General features: G+C 40.0%; 1 protein-coding gene across 1 annotated transcript; it reads right to left on the bottom strand.

The window, feature by feature from the left end:
- Window positions 1–1,142: 1,142 nt before the first annotated feature.
- On the bottom strand, window positions 1,143–24,272 carry LOC309825996 (rab GTPase-activating protein 1-like). The gene is made up of 7 exons (XM_082659925.1): window positions 24,137–24,272; window positions 20,439–20,549; window positions 13,545–13,649; window positions 11,211–11,294; window positions 7,706–7,777; window positions 5,384–5,581; window positions 1,143–4,368 (listed from the first exon to the last, which is right to left on the bottom strand). Exons 1-7 carry the CDS (start codon window positions 24,173–24,175, stop codon window positions 4,216–4,218), a joined length of 762 nt encoding a protein of 253 aa, XP_082516051.1. The 5' UTR covers window positions 24,176–24,272; the 3' UTR covers window positions 1,143–4,215.
- Between the last annotated feature and the right edge of the window lie 1,881 nt (window positions 24,273–26,153).

Genomic DNA, 26,153 nt, shown 5'->3' with positions numbered 1-26,153 from the left:
TATTCATCTTCTACTCAATGATTCTTTTTTCTTAACGTTTTCAGAATACCACTAATGATAAACCAGGGGTGGAGGTGGGGAGAGTAGGACGTGTTGATGAACATGTTTTTATAGCAGGTAGCAAATACATTTGGAGATAAGCTTGACGTGTAGTCTTTTAGATGGAAGCTAAGACAGGGACTTCTGACAATTGACTGTAGTCACTAAGCTACTCATAAACATCCACTTTTCTCCTTACAACTCAAGATCATCATCTCCTATTGAGGTGCAGCCTGCACTGAAGTATTCATTTTGGTAGCTCTTGAAAGATAAGGAAATCCCTAAGGGCTTTGCCTGTATTATATGGAAGCCACTATGAGAGAGGAAGGATGTTTTGGAGCAGTTCCAGTTCAATGTGACAATCAGCATGGCAACTAGAGAGAAAGAGTTTTATATATCTGGTAGTAGGAAACACAGGCCACTGAGCTGTGCCTGGCCTTCTGTATCTGATCGCCATGTACATATTCAGTTGCATGGTACCTGGGTATACCAAAGAGGCAGGGATACTCCGTATAAAATTCTACCGATCACACACACACACAAATCTCACAGCATTCAAATCAAACAATAGAGTTTGTCCATGCTCTCATTTACCTGTAACTGAAGCAAGAGAATCGGAGCTACTTTAGAGTGGTTTTTTTTAAGAGTAAATTATACAACAGAATAATCTTACTAAGTAATTAAAAGTGTTCTTTTCCAGAAAGATAAAACAAACAGGGTATTTAATTTTTTGAAAGCTTTTTCTTCCCTAAAAGGGTCTTGAAATCAGACAACCACCTTAGCAGAATAATGAGTAGACTGATTTCAGCTCAAGAAAAAGAAAACTCAGTCCCTTACATTAGTTACGTATGTGATTCTCATCCTCAGTAACTAATCAATTCCTTTAAGGATCTAACTCTCATCTCTTGTGCCCTAAACTGTGTATTCTCTTGTTTTTCTTACTTTAGGTAGGAAATGAAGCTACTAGTTATTAACCAGAAAGTATTTTAAGAAAATGGAGTAAGGGTTTGAGAAAAATGAATATTAATACATAGTATAAGAAGATGGAATTTTTGAAAACAATGAAACAAGATAAATATTATTAAATACCCCAACATCAGTACAAACATTACTTTTCTACTTTATTATGGAAATTTAAGAAAGCCAATGAAGAACAAATTACTAACTTAATAGTTGGGAGAGAGGAAGAGAATTATTGGTTTCATGGAAAGATAGGGTCATAAGCCTATGTGACATTCCTATTAATGTTTCTGATAGGCATTCATATACAGACCATTAGGTAACTGAGAATTTATTTGCATTAAATTGTATGTAACTAAATATAACCAAATTGTGCCATGGCTCAGGATGTGGGAAGCTAGCAAACATATGCACTGCAAAATTCAGCTTGGTTTCTTTCAGCTTTAAGGAAATGTGTTAAGATTCTCAAGATATAAAAGCTAATGACTGAATTATCCAATTGAATTTCATTCTCTTAATTTATTCTGCAGAATTTAATGAAAGGAGAAATCGTCACTTCTCAGAATGTTGCAAATGTTGGATTTTTGGATGAATGTTTTATATAATGTATGCTAGGAAAAGATGAAAAACACTCCAGAATATCGGAAAATTTCCTGGATATTTGAGCTGGTCAATCTCTTTCTAAAAGAAATCAAGAGAAGAGTAGCAATTCTCAACTATACTTCAAAAGAAGAGAAATTAAAACTAGCAGTTATTTAATGCTGGAATGCATGAGTTTTCAAACAACACATGGTGAAGGGCATGGGGTCTGGGATAGTGCTATTATAATATTGTATGAATAATACACCAACTTTTGAATTTTCTTTCCTTCTGTATTTGCTATTGCTACTTACCCAAAGACATTGCAGTGAGGGACAGTTTAGACTATGGTACCAATACACATACCCAAGTATGATATGGAACTGGAGAAGGAAAAGAAAAAATCTATGGATGGCCATTGTAATCTTTTAAAAGAGTTAAAAGAAAATGAAAAAGACAGATTTATTAAATGTTTGGAATACATGTACCTAGTTATTTTGTTTAAAGAAAATAATGTAATGGGCTATGAAATTGAGCCAGGTCTACAGATAAGAACTGGACCTAGAGCTATTTCTCTCTCAACTACCATTTAAGGAAAATTATGCAATTTAGGCATTCTGTGAAATGTAAAAAGCTCTGTACAGTAGAATTATGAAATTCACAAAACACAAAAGAACATCTTTAATTTAGCTAGCCATCTGATAAGGCAACTTGTACAAGGCTTCTTGGGATCAAAGCGTAAAGTACCAGTAAAGCTAACAAACTGTATTAAATGATTTACAGAAACAAGTACCAAGATGCAATTTTCTAGGCATTATATTCTGCAAAAAAAAAAAAAAAAGGAAAACAAAATTAATTTTTCTAAACCACCATGTTGGGAATGTTAGAGTCAACACAGATACTCAGAATGCTATTTTCCTTTTGGGCAAAAGGAAATGAAAACTATGATGAGAGATGTCAGGACAAAAAAGAATTCTGTAAGAAAAGTATTATTTGATGAGTGTAAAGAAGGATAACAAACAACCACATCAGTTTTATGGGCTGTAGATGATACGAACACTTACCGATGAAGGGGATTTCACTTTTTAGAGTTTAATGATTATTTTAGAGGAAAGGATCCATCATGAGCAACTTGTAGTACATGCTCCTGGAGTTGAGATGGCTCTTAGATGATTTTTACTTCCAAGAGTGTGTTACTTTTAACTGCAACATATGGCACAGATGAGAGTCACTCTGGCACTACAGAGTTTGAGATACTTTGCAAAGAATATGTTCAACAGTGAAGCCAAGCATGAGTATCAATAAATGTTACTATACATAGCTGACAGTAGTTTGGTTGCTGTAAAGGACCAAAGCCCTCCAAAATAGCTTAAAAAATGGGAAAATTAGTTTTTCCCTTACCAAAGGATTTCCTGCAAGGACTATTTATAAAGACATGTTAAATATAATTGAAAAAAATACTTCCATCAACTTTTAAACAATAGCTTTACCTTTCCATGAGATAAGCATTTCTATAAAGGTTGTATATGCAATCAAAAATGTTACAAATGCATTTGCATCTCTTCATCTAGGGGTACCAAGGGCACGTTTTTAGGAAGCTACAGAAATCAGAAAAAGTTGCCTAATATTAAACTAAGATGATATGAAGCTGACTTCTATTTCCCATTTCATAACTTTAACAAAGTTACAGTATATTAGTGTTTCCTTAGCAAGTATATGTCAACATTAAATGAATACTCTGTCCCTGGTTCTACATTCCATTCTAAGCACAACAGCTGTTCCTGGGCCTTTCTAGGCTTCTCTCGTGAAGGTTTCCTAAAGATGCAACTCATAATATCCACTTCTGACTTTACATTTGCCAGAAGTCACAACTGTGTTCTTACTTAGGAACTCGCAATTCCCATGTGGAGTTCTTAAAAGGACCTGTTAGAAGACCAGGACCAAAATGATTTATTTTATCCTGCATTTATCAAAATCTCAGTTCTTTTTATCTAGTATGTGTTTTCAATAGCCTATCTTATTCCATATGTACCCAACAGAAAATAAAAATAAACTAACTGTCTTTGGGAATTGTTCAATCCCAGGTCTGTTCTTTCCTTTGGATAGGATTATCGCTATCCTGGGCATCACTTTCAGGAGGAAACCTGACAGTGGTCATGACTGGCCCCACAATGTGCTTTATCTGAATAAATCCTGAAAAGTTAAGAGGTTTAGGTTGCAATCTTTTTTTTTTTGCTGTGACAAATACCTGCCTATCACTTCAACCTTGGAATAAAAGACAACTCCATTTTTATGTAAGATAAAAATAATATGAATAATTAGCTCTAAATAAAAAGCATTTAGTTCTGAATTACTTATTTCTAACCAAACATCAGGCATGTAAAATAATGTGTAATACTATGATGGACCGGAACACAGTCTTCCATGAAGAAGCACAAAAACAGGTATTCGACATAAATCAGGTTAGTTTAAATAACATCCCTTTTTTAAAAGTGTCATACAAGAAAGAGTAAGAGCTACTGAAAGATCCTGGCTTGCTTTCTGGCCTCCTTTCCTTCCTTTTAAAGGGACACCAGGAATCATCCTGGGTTTCCGTTGCTTTCATCGTTGTGCTCTTGTACTTGGGTGAGGCTGGACCTATGTGCTCTCCTTGGGGGGCTGGGTGGCCTGTGGCGGCTGCAGTGGCTGCGTTCCCGTGGCCGTTTTGATAGAGTTAAGGGTTTTGCTAAACCAAGAGTTTTTTGCAGCTTGGATTTCATTCATAAGGGCTCCCCTCTGATGTTCAAGTTCCTAATTCAAGAAAGAAAATCATCTGAGTTACATAAATATCTTCTCTCTGCCAACAAAATTAGAGTATAGCTTTTTGGAATCCACAGGTCTACACAGCCGCAGTTTTCTTCCTACAAAACCCAGGTGAGATTTAGTTGGCTTCTGAATGCAAGAAAAAAAATTAGAGCTAAAAGAATTACCACTAAAAACCAGAATCTGTGCTTTCTCTGATCAGTGAAATGAAACCTCATTTTACCCTTTTTTCCCCCGGCAATTTAGGTCCAAATCTAGCTTTAGGCTGCAGCCTAAGAGAAGATGTTTAAAACCACAGGTAAACGTAAACATACAGATGGAATGAATTTTTACTGATAGTGTAAGCATGAATAAATTCTAGTTCCAAACACATGGCCTGTGCCCCTGAGGACGTACAAGGTCAGAAGCAGAAAGAGTTCAGGATCGTTAGTGTGGCGCAGCAGGTGCCATGGCAGGACACGGGAAGGGTGAGGGTCACTGGTAGGAAAGAAGTGGGAACAGTCCATCAGAAGCCAGGATTGCTTTTCTAATTCTGATATCCTCCAATATGGAAAGAGATTATGGGGAAAGGGATTTGGCAAAATCAGGTAAAGATGAAAAGAAGCTCCAAAGAAAGAAAAGAATGGCTTGTCAGCCAACGTTCAACTGTCAGGGGAGAGATAACAGGAGGGGTGTGGCCTTTCAACTTTCAGGATCAGCTAAGTGACCAAGTTCAATGGGAAAGGACCATGGCCAAAAAATATCAGGGTAAACTAAAAAGGCATATGCTTAAGTTCTCACAAGATATATATAATTTTAGTTATTAAAAATTTATTTAAAACTATGTGTTTATATCAGTGTTTAAGAATGATGTAAAATGCAACTTATTGGTGGGCAGAAAATGTATTCATCTTATATGGTAACATCGTATGATTCTGAGCTCGATAAGCCAACTCTACAGTACTAGACTATCCTAGACCACTAACTGTTATTTTTTTAATTGATCTTTTATCAAATCACCAACCTGGATTTTACATTTGGCCTCCACCAGCTGCAGTTTGGTTTGTGCCAATTCCAGCTCCATTTCCCTCAGTTGCTTCTTAAGAGAGTCCTTCTCATCATCCAACTCAATTCCCTGGTCCTCTCTGCTTATGGCTGCTACTTTCAAAGCACCCTCCTTGCTGAAAATGTCACTGCAGTGTTTACATGCCATCATTTTACCCTGAAATATCCAAAAGAGATAACCAACATCAAACTGCATTTCATAGCATAAAACATGTCCTGACACAATGCAATATGATTTTTCTTAAGACACTGCTTGTGGCCATCAAATGCAGGCCCATTTATAAAAGTAACTATTTTTCTTGTGCTATGACCAAAATGGTTATAGTCAGCACAAAACCCAACTATCCAAGACAGGTGCTACTTTTTCTTACAGTATCTTTAGAGAGACTCTGGGGATAGAAAGTATTATAGCATTTCTTTCAAATCTTTTCTAGAAACTTTGTACTACCATTATCCTTACTAGATGCCAAGCCCCGTGGCATATATGCTACATGCATTACCTCATTTAGTTATGATTAGGTATTAACACCCCCATTTTATAAATGAAGAAATTTAAGAGTTTAAGTAACTTCCCTGTGGTAGACTGAGGAAGGTCATTATGACTAACCTAGGTCTACCCCTGCAACAAGTGAAGTATACGTCCTTTTGTTCAAGTGAAGATGATCATTATTGTTCAAGGTGATAAAAGCAACTCTGCCACATGCCTGGATTGCCAATCAAGCACAGAGCACTGAACAATGGCAACTCTTTTCAAGACAACAGTGCTACTGTTTTCTTAAAATATCTTCAAAAAGTTTAGAGATAAGAGATACTACAGGGATTCCCTGGTGGCACAGTGGTTGAGAGTCCGCCTGCCGATGCAGGGGACACGGGTTCGTGCCCCAGTCCGGGAGGATCCCACATGCCGCGGAGCGGCTAGGCCCGTGAGCCATGGCCGCTGGGCCTGCGCGTCCGGAGCCTGTGCTCCGCAACGGGAGAGGCCACAACAGTGAGAGGCCTGCGTACCGCAAAAAAAAAAAAGAGAGATACTACAGAATTTTGATCTATTTTGATGTCCTACTGTTACAAGCTCAGCATGTCCATAACTGTAACTATACCCCTCTCTTCACACACACACAAAGCAACTCTGCCCACACTTCTGTGTCACTGTGCATTACCCCACCATTTAGGCCTAAAGACTTTGGTGTCATCTCTCCATTAGCTTCTCCTTCACTCCATATTCAGCTGGTCATAAAATTTTTCCTCTTGATATGTCCAAGCATGTGTCCCAGGCCTGAATCCCCAGAAGTCACCTTCTCAGAACAAAGTTCCTATTTTCAGTTCTCATGTCTCAGATTTTCAGGTTACAACTTTTAAAATATGTATTTACTGAGCATTTATTGTGTGCCAAGTACTAGACTAAGCACTTTATTAACAGGATCTTATTTAATCTTCAAAATGACCTTATGAGGTAGGTAATATTATCTCTATTTTACAGAATACAAAATAAATCTGAGAGAGGTTAAATAACTTGTCAAGTTGTTAAGTGATATACGAAAGTGCCTAGAATGCATTTATTTACTAATATAAAGCTGAATATATTCAAATAGAATTATATCAGGTTTCTGTAACACTGGCCCCAAGAGCTGGCTATACCAACACTGCTTCTTAGGAATACCAATCCATTTGGTTTACTGCTTTTTCTATACAATAAACAATCACTTTTTTCAAGTAGGTAATCAGCATAAGGAGTTTTACCACCAGGGGGCAGCATAGAAATAAATGCTGCATGTTTTCTTTAAAAACAAATCTCTACTTTGGTGGAAAAATCAGTTACCCAACGTGTTTCCTCCAGCTGAGCTCTATACTGCCCATGGTGTCCACTGTTTAAGAGATTAATGGGATGATCCTACTGGGCTGCACAAGGAAGTCACATCAATTCAGGCACAGTTGGGATGCAGGCTGCTGAGGGTTCGGGTTTCCAGGTTTCCAACAACCAAGAAAGCTCAGGGGCCTTTGTGACAATGCTGAAATCCTACCTCCTTTCCTGTTACCTGTCTCTGACAGCCCAAAAGATTTCTGGGAACATAACCTTTCATCTGGCCCACACCCCAGCCAGAAGAGGGACGCTATTCACCCTAATTCCTAACTCCTTTAAAACAAAGGTGGGGTGGGGTCGTGTCTACAGGCTGTCCTGCCTGTGGTGCATCACCACATATTGGGATCCTCCTATCAGGTGCTCACTCAAGACTACATGAATTTGGAAGAAAGTGTATCACAGGACTGTTTCATTCTTCCTCACCTTTACCACTTCCAGCTCCTCCTTGCTGGCTGCTTGCTGTTTCTCCAGTCTGGTACTCAACTGGGAACAGATCTACGAGAAAGAAAAGAGCTACTTTACTAAAAAGTAGAATGTCTCTTGTAGCATGTGCACACAGCTGTTTATTCACTCACATCTCTGATGCTATAAGAAATTTTGCAAATGAGTAGCACTGCAAATGCCAGTCATTCCCATAAAAGAAGCAGCAGAAAGCCTGAGAGTGTTCCGTGTGTAAAGCACACCTCTATCTCGATCAGTAGAAGAAACACATGGGGTAGATTTGCTTTCTTTCTGTCACTAGCTTCCGTGACTGGTCCCAGTGAATTCCTGTCCTCACTTTGGAATCAATCTATAGAATCTTTGCTGAGTATCTACTTTGGGCAAGGTACTATCCTAGGAATCCGATGAAAAGAATTCTGAATTTCTTCACGACTGAAAAGTGCTGTGCTGTGATAATCAGTGAGAAAGAAAATGTATGTAAAGGGTTTAACACAGAGCACCATTAAATAACATCTCATTATTACTGATTCTGAAATAAGGTGCTAACAAGTACCAGGAACAGACAGAAATAAGTGCTTTCAAAGCCCCCTAAAATTGTATTAAAAAAAGAAAACAAAAAAACGGTTCGAGTCTTGCTAAACTTGAGTGAAATAAGAATTTTTTATTTTGGAAAAAAATGGAAAAAAAAAGTTAGGGGAGGGCTTCCCTGGTGGCGCAGTGGTTGAGAGTCCGCCTGCCAATGCAGGGGACACGGGTTCGTGCCCCGGTCTGGGAAGATCCCACATGCCGTGGAGCAGCTGGGCCTGTGAGCCATGGCCGCTGAGCCTGCGCGTCCGGAGCCTGTGCTCTGCAACGGGAGAGGCCACAACAGTGGCCTGTGTACCGCAAAAAAAAAAAAAAAAAGTTAGGGGATGTCAAATTTTCAAGTGCAATTTGGACTAAAAGCATAAAAGGTCTACCTCTATTATCAAAATGGACATTTTAAAAAATCCCAGTCTACTCAAAAATAGTTCTAGAGACCTGGGACTAGGTTGAGTTCAGTCTCCAATTTGTCCAGATCCAAGCCTGGAAACAATAAATAGGACTGTAGGGCTGATGTTAAAAAGAAGAGACTTCTCAAGCAATTTTGGCAACAAATAAACCCTTTTAAATAAGTCCAAACATATAGCCAGTAATAGCCAATTCCAACTACAGAATGCATTTAGATTACACTATATGTTTAACTGTCTTCAAAGAGATGGGTCTGTTGCCTTTTACATTACTTCAAGTGCTTGCCAGATAATATTCAAGGCAAGGATTGCTCCTTGAAGAGTGCTGCATATGGTGGCCACTCATGGCCTGATGAAAAAATGATGAAAAAAATGCTTCTGCAGCAATGGCAAGCTCCACAGCACACGGTCTTTAACGTTCCTTATATTGCGTAATGTCTAACCAGCCCTTCTCCTAGTTACCTAAATTCAAAAGCTCAGGATCTCTTCCAGTATTTTCCCTTATCTAGCAAAAAAATGACTCTTGTGTTTCCTGCTTCTCCGTTTTCATTACTACTTATTGTAGTTCATGGCGCTATTTTTTTCCTGCCCTGGACTCTGCTGTTGGCCTCTTACTGCTCTGTGTCTTTCTTTGCCCGTGCATCTCTCCACTTGGTTCCACATTTCTCCCTGGACAGAGTAGTGCCAATTATATGTCCCTGGTCATGCCACTGTCCTCCTATAAACAGAATAAAATCCGAACTCCTCAGCCTATCCCTGAAGACCTTCCTTGAACTAGGCCCCAACTCACCTTTGCTTCTCTCGTCTGTACTTGAAACTCTTGCTAAACAAGACTCTTTGTCACTAATCTACCTCCCATGCCTTTGCACATGCTGTTTCCACCTTTCCACCATTTCCATCCTCTCCTTCTCCATCTCCAGATACCCAAACCTCACCTAGCCTTTGAAGCACAACTCAAATCACTTCCTTCTCCAGGAAGGGATTCCTCATTTCCCACATGTAAGAAATTCCCTCTCCTCTTAATTATGGACAGGTTTTACCTCCGTATTACAAAATCAGCTTCCAGAGAAGAGAAATTGAATGAATCTATCTTTTATTCCTCCAAAGTAACAAGCCTCACATGTAGCAGGCATTAAATAAACATATATTGATTTTGTACATCTGTATGTAGATATAGATATATAGATACAAATAGATTATAAAAGAGAAGAAGATAGCTCTGAAGCCTTATTTCTAAGCAATCTTCCATGAAAGGGCAGAATCCTTATGGAAAGGTGTTCATAATATACAAATGAACTAGTTCCCCCCAAAATGCATGAACAATATAACTTACATTTTTATTTATATAGCAACAAAGCATACTCAGTGTATTTAGTGATTCTTTCTAGTTGGCAAGATTAAGGGAGGTTTGTTTTCCTTGTGCTTTTCTGCACTTCCACAAGGAATGTAAATTTCATTTATAAGCAAAAAAACACTTTTTAAAAAAGTAAGCCTTAGGGCTTCCCTGGTGGCGCAGTGGTTGAGAGTCCGCCTGCCGATGCAGGGGACACGGGTCCGTGCCCCAGTCCGGGAAGATCCCACATGCCGCGGAGCGGCTGGGCCCATGAGCCATGGCCGCTGAGCCTGCGCGCCCGGAGCCTGTGCTCCGCAACGGGAGAGGCCACAACAGTGAGAGGCCCGCGTACCGCAAAAAAATAAAAAAAAAAAAGGAAGCCTTAGACTTCAAACTCCTCTGCGAGGCAGGAGACCCCAGGGAAATTTCTGGATAAGTAGGTGGCATACAGTACCTTAACAATTCTGGAAAACTGGAACTTGAACAGTCCAGTCAGAGTACTTCGGCAACAAGAGGAGTCCTTGCCATGGCCCAGCATAACCAGCAGGGACAGGAAGATACTACTGGAGCTGGAATGAAGGCTTTCTGAGACACGCCGCCACCCCCACCCCCGCGATGGGACTAGAAATGTCCTCAAAGAGAAGAGCACCGCCCCACCATTAAAAGATCTTTTTAAGGTTAACAAGAGGAGGTTAATTGCTAGCACTGGCCTCTGTTGGGTAAGGCCATATAGCCATGTGGGAAAAAGAGCTCCCATGTTCTCTACTGTGACAGCAAAGGACTCATGGATCTCCTAGCTGTTGCCATTTAATACAGTGACTAAACTTTAGTGCTCGGCCAAGAGGCAAATGTTACTAGTGTGATCTATTGGAAATTAGCTTCTGAGTAAGGCAGAGACGGGATCCCAATGGTAATAAGATTTCTTGTTCCTCTAAATCTATCAAACATTGAAAACAACCAACAGATTGTTTTGCTCAATTAAACTTCTCATGTTATCAGCAAGCAGGTCCAACCACTGTCTGTTTCAGAGGAGAAAATGAGCCAACAAGTATAATCAATGCAGTACAGTTACTGTTCTGGAAACTCTAAAAACAAACAAACTGTCCCCAAAGAAAAGAGCAAAACAATTAGTTTTACAGTGTCGAAGCCCACAATGGCACATTACCTGTTTATACTCGGCAATGATAGCTGTAGTCTTCTTTATTTCATATTCTGCCTTCTCTAGCTGTTTCCTGAAGACTTCTTTCAGCTAAAAGAGTAAGAATGAGAAACATCAAGACTCAGTCAAAATCTTAATAAATTTCCATGAACATCCATATTCAAGTCTGCCTGATTCACAGTCAACAACAATGTAAACAACTGTAAGTACACACATTTTTCCTACTGCAGCTGCATGTTGGTCATTTGAAAAGCCTAGTCATCTCCAGAGATACAGAAATCTTACTTTTTTGCCTGCAATGTATAAGAATATGAGCAATCCTAGTATAAAACTGCTTATGCTTCTTACTACTTTATAAATATATTGTTAAATAAGTGTCCATACAGAAGCTATCTTTATCCTTAGGAGAGTCTAAAACAAAACATCAAGACAGCGTTGCATGTACTCTTGATGTTGTGCAATAAATTACTGAAAAAAACATTTTAGGGCTTCTTCTTTCCTCCCATATCGACACTGCTGTTACCCCTCAGGAGGTAGGAACAAGAGGCTTTTGGGACTGGAGTCAGACATGGGAGATGGGGACTGAAGAAACACTGACTTTAGAAGAAGTTAAGGTGACATAACGCAGTACTTGTTACAGTAGCAGAAATACTAAATTATGAATGCTAAACCTAAAAGCACAGTTATTTCTGTGGCCTGGCAGCTCTAGAATTCTAGGTATAGAAGAAGGTTAAGGCAATGAAAAAGCTCAGTGTCACCAGATAAAAAGGAAAGAATTCGATTCTCCCAAATTGACCAAACGAAAAACAACTCTGGTTAATCTTTAAGTACACAGTCAGAAAAAACTGATAATTCTGCTTTGCAGCATCCCAAATTATGAATGCAGTATACTCGGTACTTGTAAATTCACAAGTGACTGCAATTTATAACTGGTCCTATCATAATAAGATTTCGGAATTTCTTCATATTTGCTACATTCTAAAATTCTAAGAGCATTTGTAGGTTATACTGATTCAAACTTAGTTGTTTATATTGGTCTCTGTTCTCTGTTACATAATTCAAGGACTTCAGCCATACCCTTCGTCCCTTCTGCAATAAGGCCGCACTGACTCAGGGTCAACTGAGATAGCTGAGATGCTTTGAGCAAGTTCACTTAATTTCTCTAAGCTGTAGTTTACTCATCTGACAAATGAGAATGATCCCTATCTCACAAGGGAACCACAACAATTAAAACAGGATACACACACACACACACACACACAGAGGAGAAGGGCATGGATTAAATTCATTTGCTAACAGCTTCATTCTTTACCTGAAGTACTGAAGTGGGCCACCAAAAAATAGGAAGTAAAGAAAAGAGCAAAACCCATCCAAAGGGCTAGATCAAACTGGACAATCGGCCCCCGAATATTTTTGAGTATGTTAAAGAAAAACAAAAATCGTGGTCCACAGTAATTGCCGAGACTCATTGCATCATTTAAAAAAAAAAAAATCATGGAATACTTTTTATAAATCCCAGAAGGTGCTAAATGACACATCCCTTCATTAGTAACTTTACTGGAAGTTTTTCTGGTTGCTTGGATGTAGGTCTTTGAAATGCTTTGTGTGCTGTTTTATATTTAGCATTATTGATGTCTCCGAACTGAACTCATTATAAGTGAGCTAATCATGCCTGGCTGGGACGGACAGAGATGGAGACCATTGGTGAAGCAGCCTGCTCTTCCTCAGGGAAGCCGGAAGCTTTGACTCCTATAGGGTGGAGAGGTCCCTCCTGTCACCTCTGGGTCCTTGGCAATGGTGTGTCTTCCAGCTGCTCAGCCTCACAACCCATATGAATACTGTAGAGAGCTAACCTCAGGGCTGGCTCCCAAAGGGTTTCTTTTTATTCTCTCAGGGAAGAAGATTTGAGAGCTCTGCCAGGAACAGAAACGTGGGTGCCCCTTCTTCTAAGGCATGAATCGGGGAAATGCGTGACTGATGGAGGTGACTCCCAGCAGAGATCTCTGTAGGCTTCCAGCTTAGCAATCCTCATAAACTACTTCAGAGAAGTCAAACATCTTGGAGATACAACACGAAATCTGCAGATGCCTCAAAGCTCTTGGATCATGATTCCAAGTTCCTAAACTTGGAGAAAGCGTACCACTCTCGCTAGACGTCTCGGTCAAGGCAAATTCCTAAAAGCTGTTCAAGGGTGGAAATGCTGCCTCAATTCTACTCACATGTACTGCTTCAGCATCGCCCTTGATCTGAACAAATTTCATGTTACTTCTTGTTTACAGTATTAATCAACTCCGCATACCAATACACCTGTGTAAGGACAAGCCCGCCTACGCCTGTTACCTGAGCTGTCTCCTCCTCTTGTTTCCTCTTCTCTTCTTCAGTCTCTACCAGCCTCTGTTTGGTCAAGAGGAGCTCCTTGTTCAGCACGTCTGCCTTGTCTTCTGCCTGCAAATCAGAGTCCATCACAGTCATAAAGAAGGTGAAGAAAGCACGTGTATACTTTCTCCGACCTCCAGTTACTATTGTTCCAACATTACCGGAAGCCCTTCTATTCCCTCTGGCTCACCCAGGGGGTGGCTGCTTTCACTGAATGCCAGCCAGGTACCACGCACTCAGCACACATTATCTCCAATCCTCACAACAAAAATTATTTTCCAGGTAATGACAGTGAGGTTTGGAGAGATCAAATAAACCTGGCTGGGACACACATCTAAGATCAGAGCCACGATCTGAATTCAGATTGGAATGGCAGTGAAGCCCATGCTCTCTCTAAACACCTCTTCCACGTTTTCAGCTGTCACTACAGCACTCACTCTGAGACTGCGTGGTAAGACTGGATGAAGGGTGGAGCCTCACTTGGAAGCTTCCACCTGGTGGTGCGCGGGGCAGATCCAGAGAGGATGAGCAGACAGGCTGATCCATGGACCACAGTTAGGTGAGAACATTCCAAGACCAGCCCAGGTTCATCTGGCCCACCAGGCTACTCACAATAGCAACGAGTGCAGTAAGGAGAAATTAAGACCAAAAACCCGTGATAGAGACAGCCCTGAGGAAAACTGAACTAAGGACTAAGAATCCAGGCAGAAAAGACCATATTTCTAGAATAGCCAAGAAAAGCCTGGAGAGAGTACACTGCTTATAATTTGGATATAGAACCAAAATTCACCGTGAAAGCACTGTGTGTTTGTATATTTAACTTAGTTAACGCGTGTCTGCTTTACACGTTAGGACACTTAGCTCGCCCTTTAGGTCTCGGCTTCAGGTTCACCCTGCAGTGCAGCGTGGTCTGAGCCCTGTCCCCCTCACCCCATCTGCAGCAGCTCCCCACCCAACCGAAGCTCGTATCTCCCTTGACAGCACACAGCACGAGCTACAGTGACAAACTGCGTGTGTGATAATGTGTGCCTCGCCCAGCTGTCTGCAGCTGTGGGAGGTGGGAAACCTCTCTCGTTTGCTCGTCACTACACCCCCAGCCCTGAGCCCAGGACTGGGACAGAGCAGGCGCTCCATAAGTGAGTGAATGGACGTGGCACTCTGAGGCCCTGGAGAAGCAGACTGGGTGGAGGTGGGCGGAATGAGTTCAGCAGAGAAAACCGCAGTCACAGAAGAGAGGCAGCTCTTTGAAGAAGCCATCCCGGGCTGACAGCAGCAAAACGCTGTCCAAGTCTTTGTGAAAACTGGCCAGGTGGCCTTCTGTCTGTGTTTCACCATATCTCCCACATGTCCAGATGGCCAGGCCAGCACAGTCTGCTGGGTCCTGGCAGAGAAACTACATTCCAGCTTCTCAGCTCTGTCTTCCAGTTCCTGATGTCCCACAGCCTAGGGCTTATAGCTGTTTTCAGATAATGTGGAACTGTCAGGTAGTTAAAGTGAAAAAGTCCCTTTTAAAGACTTTGAAATTTGTTCTGATACATTAGAGTTTAGGGGGGAAAATCTACACAGCAAAACGCATCCTAATAGTAGAGGTGGGTCTCAAAAAAATGCAACATGCATGTTGCAAGTTTTAATAAATCGTAAGATATCAGATGTAGATTATGGAAACTCAAAACTGCAAATTCTAGAGCTGCAAGGCAGATGACAAGTTACCTACAAAGCAGGAGATCCTTCCCAAGGTCTCCAACAGAGGGTCTCCTGGCAGCGGATCATGAGCTTGCATTGGCAGGTGCTCCTCTAATGCCCTGAGAATTTGGTTCAACTATCCTTTGGTTGTTCCACTATGGCATTAGCCTTTGAAAATATTTTTAAATAAAAAATCCAATTTTTCTAGTGGAAAAAAAAAAGCTGTCCTGATGGCTTCAGCATTCTTAAAAATCTTACCAAATCTGTCTCCCTAGAATGGCAGTCCACTCAGATATTCTACCCCAGAATATCTGAGCAACAGCCCTGCTAATAAAGAAGACTGCACTTTAACCACCTCTTACCATACCCTCAGCAATCTCCATTTTGTGAAGAAAATAGTCCTTTTTATAATATATATCATGACACACTGAAACAAATGTTTTCTAAGTTTGGTTTCTTGAAGGGAGATTCACTCAAGCTCAAAAGTGAGCCTTTTGCCAACTTCTGAATAGTGAATGCTGTCCTGACATTCAGCAACAAGCTTCTAAAATTCTGTGGCATATCTAGATGTTGTACGATTTTGGAAATATCTATAAGAAAAGGGACAGGACTTCCCTGGCGGTCCAGTGGTTAAGACTCCTCACTTCCACCACAGAGGCAGCGGGTTCTATCCCTGGTTGGGGAACTAAAAGATCTTGCATGCCGTGCAGTGTGGCCAAAAAGAAAAAAGAAAAGGGAAAAATCTCACTTCCCTGAGGAAATTTTTGACGAGAGGGACTTTTTTTTTTTTTTTTAAGATTTTTTTATTTTTGGCTGCGTCGGGTCTTAGTTGCGGCAGCAGGATCTTCGTTGAGGCATGCGGGGTTTTTTCATTGCGGCGCACGGGCTTCTCTCTAGTTGTGGTGTGTGTGTTTTCTCTTCTCTAGTTGTGGCGCGCAGGCTCCACGGCACGTGGGCTCTGTAGTTTGTGGCACGTGGGCTCTAGTTGAGGCATGTGAGCTCAGTAGTTGTGATGTGTGGGCTTAGTTGCCCCGCGGCATGTGGGATCTTAGTTCCCTGACCAGGGATCGAACCCACATCCCCTGCATTGTAAGGCGGATTCTCTACCACTGGACCACAAGAGAAGTCCCAGGCCTATTAGTTTTATGTACACATTTTCTGTTGCACATTCTTCACTATGCCAAGGTCAGGTGACCTCCCTCTATTTCTGTTATCAGATCTGACATCTGCAGAAATTGCTGTGGGTCCCACAGGAAGCTGTATCCAGAGTTTCCCCTCCATGCTAAACAGTAAAGTAGGACTGATTCTGCTCATCAAAATAGAACCAGATCTGAATTCTCCTTTTAAAAGCTTCTCCTTTTAAAAATGGTCTTCTGGGTCTCTATATAGCCAACCTCTATACCTCACTTAAGTAGAAACCATCTTTAATGTTAAAGGAATCTCCAGGAACAGAATACTAACCAGATAGATACTCTAATTCTATCTTTGAGCCCAAATGATAAAACCTTCACCATAATTTGATAAGACTGAGTGGACCATTGTCATTACTGTCTTCTAATCACCTACCAACATCTTTTAATGCCTTATTGATATGAAAACTTCTAATTGCTCTCTAACTTCTATGACATATATATGAGAGAAACGAACACTGCAATGTGTGATTAAATCATGAACCAACTAATAACCTGCTCAGAAGGCTCAGCGCTCACGTTAGGGATGAGGCTCTTTCAGAAATAATTTCTCAAAGAACTAGCCAAGGCAGTTGTTCAATTTAAAACAGAACAAAAGAATGTGCCACTTGTGATATGCAGCTTCTGGTTTGACACGAACTCCCTCTGGTCAGAAGGGACCTGGGCCCAGGCTGCAGTGGGAAAGCACTGGTTGTGTCTCTTGTTTTTGTTCCTTGGGAACAGAAAGAACAGGAAGGGCCTGAAAGCAGATAGCAACAGAAACTGAAATGGAGATGTATCTTTTTTCATTTCTGATCACTGAGAAGTCCTTATTTAAGGAGTCTCAGGGAGGCAAGTTGTCAAAAGAGAAGGCTCTGTCAGAGAGAAAAATGAAGAGCTGCTGGGGGCCAGGAAGCCTGAAGCCAGCGCTAAAATGACATGGGTATGAAATAACTTACCTAATTACCTAATTAGGTTTGTTTGCTTTACATATTGTCTCAAATACAATCTGCTTTCATATTTGTTTAATGTATGCCAATGTTTTGCTATTTTAATTAAAAGATTTGATTTTGAAAAACTGGGAATGGAAAAGTACTGGGCAAACTGGGTGAAGGCAGGAAAGCCTCACGCTAATATCCTTCCTCTCCTCAAAGACTGGAGGGGCAGGACACCTAAACTGCAGGGACAGCTTTTTGATGTGCAAATAAACCCTGCTCAGGCAGAAACTACAAAATTAGATGTTAGGAGGAGATAGCAATTTTTGAGTTAGCAATTCAATGAAATGGCAATTTTTATTCTTTCATCTAGAAAATAAGCTTCAAAAGGCAGAGGGGCCAGGTCTTAACTACTTTTTTAAAAAGAGAAAGGGAGGTATGAAGGGAGGAAATAAAAAGAAGGAATAAATGAAGGGATGTTTTCTTCAGGGATTGATCTAGTAGCCCCATGAGGTACCTAGGTACTCAATAATTTCAGGAGGACCCTAGCAATTGTTCCGGACTAAACTACAAAATGGGTTTTTTGGGTGGTGAAACAATTTTTTTTAATAAAATATTTTTTCTGATCATTAAAGAGTTATAAGGCACATTATTACTTAACCAAGGGTGGTTAAGTAATTTAAGGTCTCCTTATAAAAGATATATAATTGAAAAAAAGTATGAAGATGAATATAAAAATTAGATTTACTGTTATCACCCAGAGACATCTAGTAGTAACATTTTGATGTATTTCCTTGTAGGCTTTTTTTCCTGTCAATGTATATTCCAGCCTCCTTTCTTTTCCTACAGGATGGCCCTTTACCAGCATACATTCCTTGCAATTTAGATGCAAATATTATATATAGATAAATTTACTTTTTTAAAAAAAATTATTATATCATGACCTTCCCATTGTTTTTAAAAACGATTCCAGAAAGATATTTTACAGATATACCTTCATTCTCTCCTTCTATTGGACATATACATTATTTCAATTTTTTATTCTTGTAAGTAACGCTGCAGTAAACAACCTTGTACCTAAATTTTTGAGCAAATCTCTACTTTTTTTAGGATAGTTTTCCAAGTCAGAGTATATACGTCAGTTTCCTCATTTATAAAATGGAAGATAAACTACTTGCTTAATGGAGCCATTAGGAAAATTAAACGAGATAATGCTTATACATTGCTGCATAAAGTGCTCGGTGCATAGTAGGAACTCAGTAAGTATTTAATTTCATTATTGTTCAACCTTTTAAATATACCAAATGGACATTTTAATGTACCAAGTACATTTCCCACATAACTTTCAACTCTTACTTATTTCACTGCATACCTACTGAGTCTAACTGCTTAAAACTTTTGTTCCTTCTAGTTTTATTGGATATAATTGACATACAGTACTGTGTACGTTTAAGGTGCACAACAAAATGATCTGAATTACATACATCATGGAATGATTACAACAGATTTATTGCAAAACTTTTTCATTTAGCTAGCCATCTTAAGAAAACTATTAATGGATAAAATATTCAAAATGGCAGAATCAAGTGTCAGTCAAGGCCATTTGGAAAGCTAATATGGAACCAAAAATTTCATTAGAGTACTGAGTCACACCGTGGTCTTATTGCTACAAAAGTACAACAGCCAAGGTCAGGCTGGGTGTGGCCCTGTTGAATGGGGACCCCTCTACCTTCCCTGGTTCTGACTCTCTTAGTCACGCATTTTTCATACCATCTCTAACAACCTGCAGAGAGGTTGGCTGAATGGGGTTTGCAGTTAAAAGGGCCATCCCCCTGCCTTCCACCATGGGGCTGCTGCTTCTACCTTCTACATCCTGTGTCCCAAGCAGCACAGTTTTTGTTTTATTTTCAAACTCCATTAAGTGTTGACGCCTTCAGCTTCCTCCTCTCCCCCTTCAGCACAATTTTCCTTAACAGTGGTTTTATCTCCCATCTTACTGTGGCTAAAACTTCTGAGCTGCAAAATTAGCTGTTTATCTGGGAAAAGGAGTTGTGGCAGGGACCATTTATAAACATTAAAAACATTCCTGCAATTCTAAACATCCAATTATATCTATATTATTAACGGATTTGTATTTTAAATATTGTCAATGCATAGCCAGAGCACAGGTAATGCCTCTTTTTTACAGATTCAACCAGCTAAGTCTCAACTTTTCTGACCCTGCACCATTGGGAATATGGGCTCTTTAAAAGTCAGAAAATAGAGTGATGGCTTTAAATCTGTGCAAGATTCCTTCTATATTGCCAATTAGTTCCAAAAACACAACCAATGGAAAAACAGTAAGTCCTAAAGCTGTGAGTACTGTTGGAAAGGACAAGGAGGTTAAAAATTTAAGGGCTTCCTAGCAACAGCTAATGTTAATTGAACATATACTCTTGTAGTGCTTTACCTCATTTAATTCTCACATCATCCCTATGAGGTCAACATGTTTTTAAACCTATGGGCAGGTTAAGAATGGCCCTGGGTCACATGATTAGTGAGTGGCGATGCCAGGATGCACACCCAGGCAGTCTTGGCTCTCAACCACTAGGATGCCGGTCAATCCAACAATGCACATCTCAGTGTACATACTTCATATAAAATCCTCACATTTACTGTAGATGAGAAATCTTTTTGGAACAAAAAAGTACAGTGCCTACAGATATTAGAGTGGCACTGTATACTCTTGGTGACTGACATTCTCAGGCAATGATGCTGGCAGTCCTTGGTTTAGGAAAAGTAGAGATTAAGAGAAGAGACACCAGAGAAGCATAGAGCTATTTTTTTTTTAAGTATGCTGCACATGCTGTTTGGAAATGACCGAAACCTATCTCAAAAGCTTGCGTTTTCCACCGTCTCCGGTGAGCACAGCAGTCCCCTCCCACTTACCACCCACCCATTCACCCATCAGGCAGCTCACTCAGGGTCAAGTACAGAGCAAGCCCTGGTGGGACTGCCCTGAGAGCAACTTGGTCCTTGCCCCGGAGGAGGCTGTCATAGTCTTATTTCCGCCTAGTGAAGGACAGGTTTACCTGATCCAAGTCATTCCGCAGAGCAATTTTGCTGGTTACTAGTTCATGGGCAAGGTCATCATTCTCTTGTTCCAGCCTCATGCTGGCCTCTTGTAATCTCCGGTTCTCCCTCTGCAGAAAAAGAGCAACAACCAGAGGTGGGCATTAGGGCATTAGTGCCTGGACATACTACCAGAAACAAATGGAACTGGTGAGGAAAAACAAGCAGCAACAACAACAACAAAGTGAACTTTTCAAGGTGTAAAAAGGAGAAGGCGCGAGTGGCACAGGAAGGCAGGATTGCTGTCTGGGAAACAACAGTGAGTTAAGCGAGCAGAGCAGATGCGGAACTCTACCCAGTGAAACTTACAATTGTCCCTTAAGCCCTCCAGACAGGACTTCATCATAAAAACCGTGCCATGAAAAGCAAAATTTCCAAACACACCCCCAATCTTGTGAGGTTTTCATATAGACCTAGAATACAGACACAGGCAAGTCTTTGTTTGAAACATGCACGATAATCCCACCCTTGACCTCAAAGGAAACTGCAAGACACAGTAAGGATGAAATTGGGGAAACCAATAGACATTTCTCTAAATGGTTTTTCCCATATCAGAGTTTAAATTAATTGAGTATATTTAAGATACACGGTTTGGATTTGTTTTGCTATCAACTGACATTTTCATTCTTTGGATATGAATGTATTTACTTTTCTGAATGCCAATTTTTGTGTTAGTAAGAGCAACTGTCCTTATGATAATGTCTCTGAATGTTTGTTTTGCTTTTTTAAAAAACTTCAGATTAAAAGGTTCTGGGTAAAATAAATTGCTGAGTTGTTTTTTTCCCCTTGAACTCCTAGAAAAAAATTTGAAACCGTTATATGATGAAAAAAGCAAGCCACTAATTCTTATGAAGCAAGATCTCCCCTTCACCAGTCATTATGAACTGTGTACATTCACTCTGTTTTCTGAATAGCAATTTAGCGTCCTCCCTTCCAAAGTATCAAAAGTGCTGTCTCTGCTATTGTTAGCAGTTACGGAAGATTCAAAAGAGAGCTGACAGGAAAAACATCAATGTGATAAGACCTTCCTGTTTTTCAGATTTACACTCCTAACGGTGTTTTCTGCAAGGATGGCAAAAACTCAGACAAAGCAGTGGTGTACAACCAGAAGACAAATCTATGCCCTGGAAGATAGTTATCAGAGCATACTGGAGGCAAGGCGGGGAGGGGGGCAGGGAGTGAATTTTATCTTCTGTAGAACCACCTGGAGTTTGTTATATGGAAAGAAGAGCCCTGATTTCTTTTTCTTTTCTTTTTGTTTTTTAAAAAGGGCTAAGAAGCAGATGGTAAGGGCAAAGCCTGAGACTTTCAAGGAGGTAGAGGATCCAAAAACAGGGCCAGCAAAGAAGCCAAAGAACAAACGTGCACTTTGACTACAGCCAGCCAACAGGGTCAATTGCTGCCTTCTCCTTTGTTAAAGGTAGACTGGAACAGTTGGGAACAGTCAAAACATTTTTGAAAAAGAGATCTACTAAAAAAGAAAAAAAAACAATCTTAAATACTTCTAAATAAATTAATGATAGAATTCCATACAGTGTTAAAATATAAGTAAAAAATATCTCTCTAATGACAGGAGAAATGCTTATGCTACTTTATAGGGGAAAAAAAGAAATAACTGGAAAATCTCATTTTCATAACAACATAAATAACATTAACTCTGGTTAGTGGATTATTTTAACTGTTGTCTTTGTGCTTTTAAAATGTTTCCAAGTTGTCTACAATGAATATATAATACACATGTTTAAAAAGTTGTTTAGGAAATAAAAAGCAATTCAGAATTTCAATTCCATTGGAAAGGATAAAATGTCAAAATGAGAATTTTTTTTAAGTCTTCTCCTATTAGAAGCTCATATTCTATGTGAAACCCTAATGGATCGTCCTCTGTGACCAAGATACAATGTAACCCCTCACAAAAGAGGACGCCTTGTCAGGAACCCTTTCCCAAGATATTCCTGAAAAGACAGTGTACATATTTGTAGGGGCAAATTATACTCATCAAATTCTGTCTGTCTCCTCAATCCACAGAAGTTCTACCCTCCCATAGAAGCATAATAAAAGTGGGAACTAAAATATAAAAATAGCCAGGGTGTCTACAGCTGAATCTTTCAATCTTTGCTGAAGTCATCCAGATTCTAGCAGGGGCTAGAGATTAGTCTTTCGTCCTGATATATCAAACTATTACCCCTTTTTACAGAAACAACTTACATGCTTGTTGGAAATAGATTTAAAAAATATGGTTCAAAAACTTTTCCAACAAATTTCCTCCTTGCCAGGAACAAGCAGCAATACCAAGCACAGTTTCATCATACCATATTTCACAAGGCAGACTGCTTTAGACAGGGAAGAGATTTTTCTCATTTCTTGATAAATCCCCTCAAAAGAGACCGTGATAAGACTATTCGAATACCTATTCTTAAGTGCCCTATTTCTACTGAAGTCGTACTTAGGTCTCCAAGATACAAACAGCTCCCTCAACTACTTATTTACACTGCGTTAATTTGGCACAAGCGAAAAATGTTGCAGCTACCAGTTTTTCAGGTTACAGTGATATATGCTTAGAATCAAGTTAAAATAACCTCCAGGTAAAGTCATCCAACGCTATGGAAAAGCACTTTGTTCAAAGTACTTAAAAACTGCACCAGGAGCTACTTCACTACTGATTAGAGATACATGTCTGATGGGTTACGTTATATTATATATGAAAGAGGTGTGAGCTTGGCTGAAACCTGACTGGTCACTTCCCATTACCATGACTGTCACAACTCAAACCTTTCCTCGCAGACACATAGCTAAGGGGGTGGGGTGGATAGGGGAAGACTGGGGAGAAATTAGGTGTGTCTGAGGGTCCCTAAAAAGCAAAATAGCCTACGGGGCAAGCCTAGTGGCTTTTGCTCTAGCAAGAAGCTTCAGTTCAGTGTGTGCAAAGCAAGCAGCACAGTGGAAAGTGTGCAACTCCTGCTCTGCACTCAGACACGTGGGAAAGCAAGCTCTGGGGCCAAAAATGCAGTATCGTCCTCCAAAGTATGAACCTGGGGGCGGGGCAAGGTGGAGATTTTCTATGAAGAAGAACCCGCCCACACTTACCAAGGGTTAAAGAGAGACAACATGACTTGGCTGTCTTTTCCAGCCTTTCCCAGGGAGCCAAAACTGTTTTTAGAACTGACTGAAGAAAAAGTCTGCCTTTATACTAGAATAAAGAAGACAGTTTAGCTTTGGGAAAGGTTGGAATCTTGCTTGGTTCATTCTGAAATGTTGGCAAGGGCGGCCCACCCGAGAAAGACGTGAAGTGGCCCCATAACCTCAGCCGGTGCAGAGATACTCACATGCCGTAAGTCTGCACAAGCGGATGTGCTGAACGCTCAGAGCCCATAAACAACACAGGCAAATCGCTTCCCTTGCCTTTTGGAAAAGGCTACAGGAGACAATCCTTACATAACCCTTAAAATTCACAGCACACTGTCTGAAACCTCCTCCATGTCACACAATTAACAACATTCGAACAAACAGCAGACAACAACTTTCCTCATTAGTTCCCTCCCCTCTTGCATAGGAGATGTGCAGCTGGGAAAGTTGGGTTAGTAACTTTGGGGAGGAGGATACTGCATTTTTCAGAGAGACAGACGCTGATATTACAGACATACACAGACAAAAAACTTACCTCCTGAAAAGCCATAGACCAACTACCGTTTTCAATCATAGGTACAAAGACAATTGAAAAAAAAAAGAATATCCAATGAAATTGCACACCTACTAATACAATTAGGAAATGGCAATAACAAAAACAGACGCTTGTTAATGCTATTTTGCTCTTCTGTTTTTCCTTAGAGTGTCATTTACTCTAAGTTCTCTCCAGGACAGCTAACATTTGATGCAAGAAAGTATACTTGAGGCAGCCAATGGGCAAAGTCTCAACTCAGGAAGACTGATACACTAAACTCCGCCCTCTCCACGCTGTTATTTGCAGTTTGCATGACTGATGAAAACGCTGTCTGTGGAACTATTTGCAACTACGGTGTGAGTTGTTTACACTGTTATTAGAGCTGGGTGGAAGGAACTTCCTTACATGACAAAGTCAGAAACATTGCAAAATATTTCATCTTCAGGCAACAGAATGAAATTGCTGGGCAGGGGAATGCAAAAGAAAAATGGATCTCAGCTCTCCTCTGTGTCTGGGGGTTGGAGTTTGGGTGAAGCAGTATAAGGAATGGTGAATGTGATTTTTTCCAAGATGAGAAACCAGAGAAATGTGAACTGGCAATCAGAAGAAAATAAACTCAGCCTTAAAGGAAAAAATGATGGGGCAGGAGGCAGCTTTATAACTCTAGCTCAGTATTTTGGGTGTGCTGTCTGCTGCTATAATGAATTCTTGGCACAGACTTTTAAAGACATTTAAGGGTCAGGAGAAAATGTTTTCCTAAAAGACCCAGTGCAATTTTATTAGCAACAACACACTCAACTCTCACATCTTTTCTTCTGGATGCCTCTTTCAAAAGAGTTGACAGTCATCATCTTCAAATTTCATCAAACAGTTTTTTGACATTCAAAGACAAATGCCTATAGATGAAATGTTTAAATGTCTACATTATCTGTAGATGAAATTTGAGAAAGAAAATCTGGATGTCTCAAATCATTTTATGCTCCTACTTTACCCAGCATATCCAGTTTTATCTTTCTGGTGGAAATTTAAACAATTTTAAATGCCAAGCTAAAGAGAAAATCTTGTCAGTACGAACTAACTGGCAGTTGGCAAACGAGACCGCATTTCTCATAGCACTTAAGAACAATCTTAGATTACTCTTTAGCATAGGGGTCAGCAAACTTTTAATGTAAATGCCCAGACAGTAAATATTTTAGGCTTTGCAGGCCATATGGTCTTTGTTGCAGCTACTCAACTCCGTCATTGTTGTGCAAAAGCAGTTATAGATAATAAGCATGTGGCTGTGTTCCAATAAAACTTTATTTACAAAAACAGGCAGTGGGCCAGATTTGGCCCACCGGCCGTATGGTTTGCAAATCCCTATACTACTCTAGCATACAAATCAAATTTTTAAAAAGCAAATGGGTTAGATGACGTAGAAACATAGGAATGTGATGTAATTTTCTCCGTCAGACTCCTTTAACAAGAAACAAGACGTACTAAAAATTGAAGAAAATTTTTGGAGAATTCTGAAGATCATTGATAAATATACCAAGAGATTCTTAATATGCATAACATTTATGCCTCTCCTGTTAAGTATAACTCAATCAGCAGACAAGCATCATCAGAAACCACCTGCTCCTTCTTAGCTAAGTGGCTCGAGAAGCATCAAGAGAACTTAGGCTTGCCTTCTCCACAATCCTATAACAGTGAGTTCATCGAGTTACCCACGTGCAAAAAGAAAGAGTGGCAGCCTTTTGAAGTTTATCATTAAGTTGTCAGAGGCAGAAAGAAATCATCCTCTTGACTATCACTGTTCATTAAAAGCACATGATTTCATAACATAACTATTTCCAAAAGCCAGCAATATCTCTGTGATGTGAAAAATAATAAGTTTATTTCCATTGGAAGAAAAATATTTTTCAAAGATGGATTCACTTATATTGACTTCTCTGAGTAAGGAAGGGTCCAATACAGTAAAAAAAAAAAAAAAAGGTGGGGGTCTTTTTTTCCACGTATGTTTAGCATAAACTTCTTC

Source organism: Grampus griseus (assembly GCF_964374135.1).
Source record: "Grampus griseus genome assembly, chromosome: 1".
In the NCBI taxonomy this organism is placed as follows: domain Eukaryota; kingdom Metazoa; phylum Chordata; class Mammalia; order Artiodactyla; family Delphinidae; genus Grampus; species Grampus griseus.
This window is presented reverse-complemented; position numbering and strand designations above follow the sequence as displayed.

Excerpts from the sequence above, each read along its gene's own strand:
- LOC309825996 (XM_082659925.1), bottom strand. The coding sequence starts at position 24,175 with ATGATTGAAAACGGTAGTTGGTCTATGGCTTTTCAGGAG. Across the intron at positions 13,650-20,438 it reads TGCGGAATGACTTGGATCAG|GCAGAAGACAAGGCAGACGT; the intron begins GTAAACCTGTCC and ends TCTGATTTGCAG. Across the intron at positions 11,295-13,544 it reads AAGAGGAGGAGACAGCTCAG|CTGAAAGAAGTCTTCAGGAA; the intron begins GTAACAGGCGTA and ends TTACTCTTTTAG.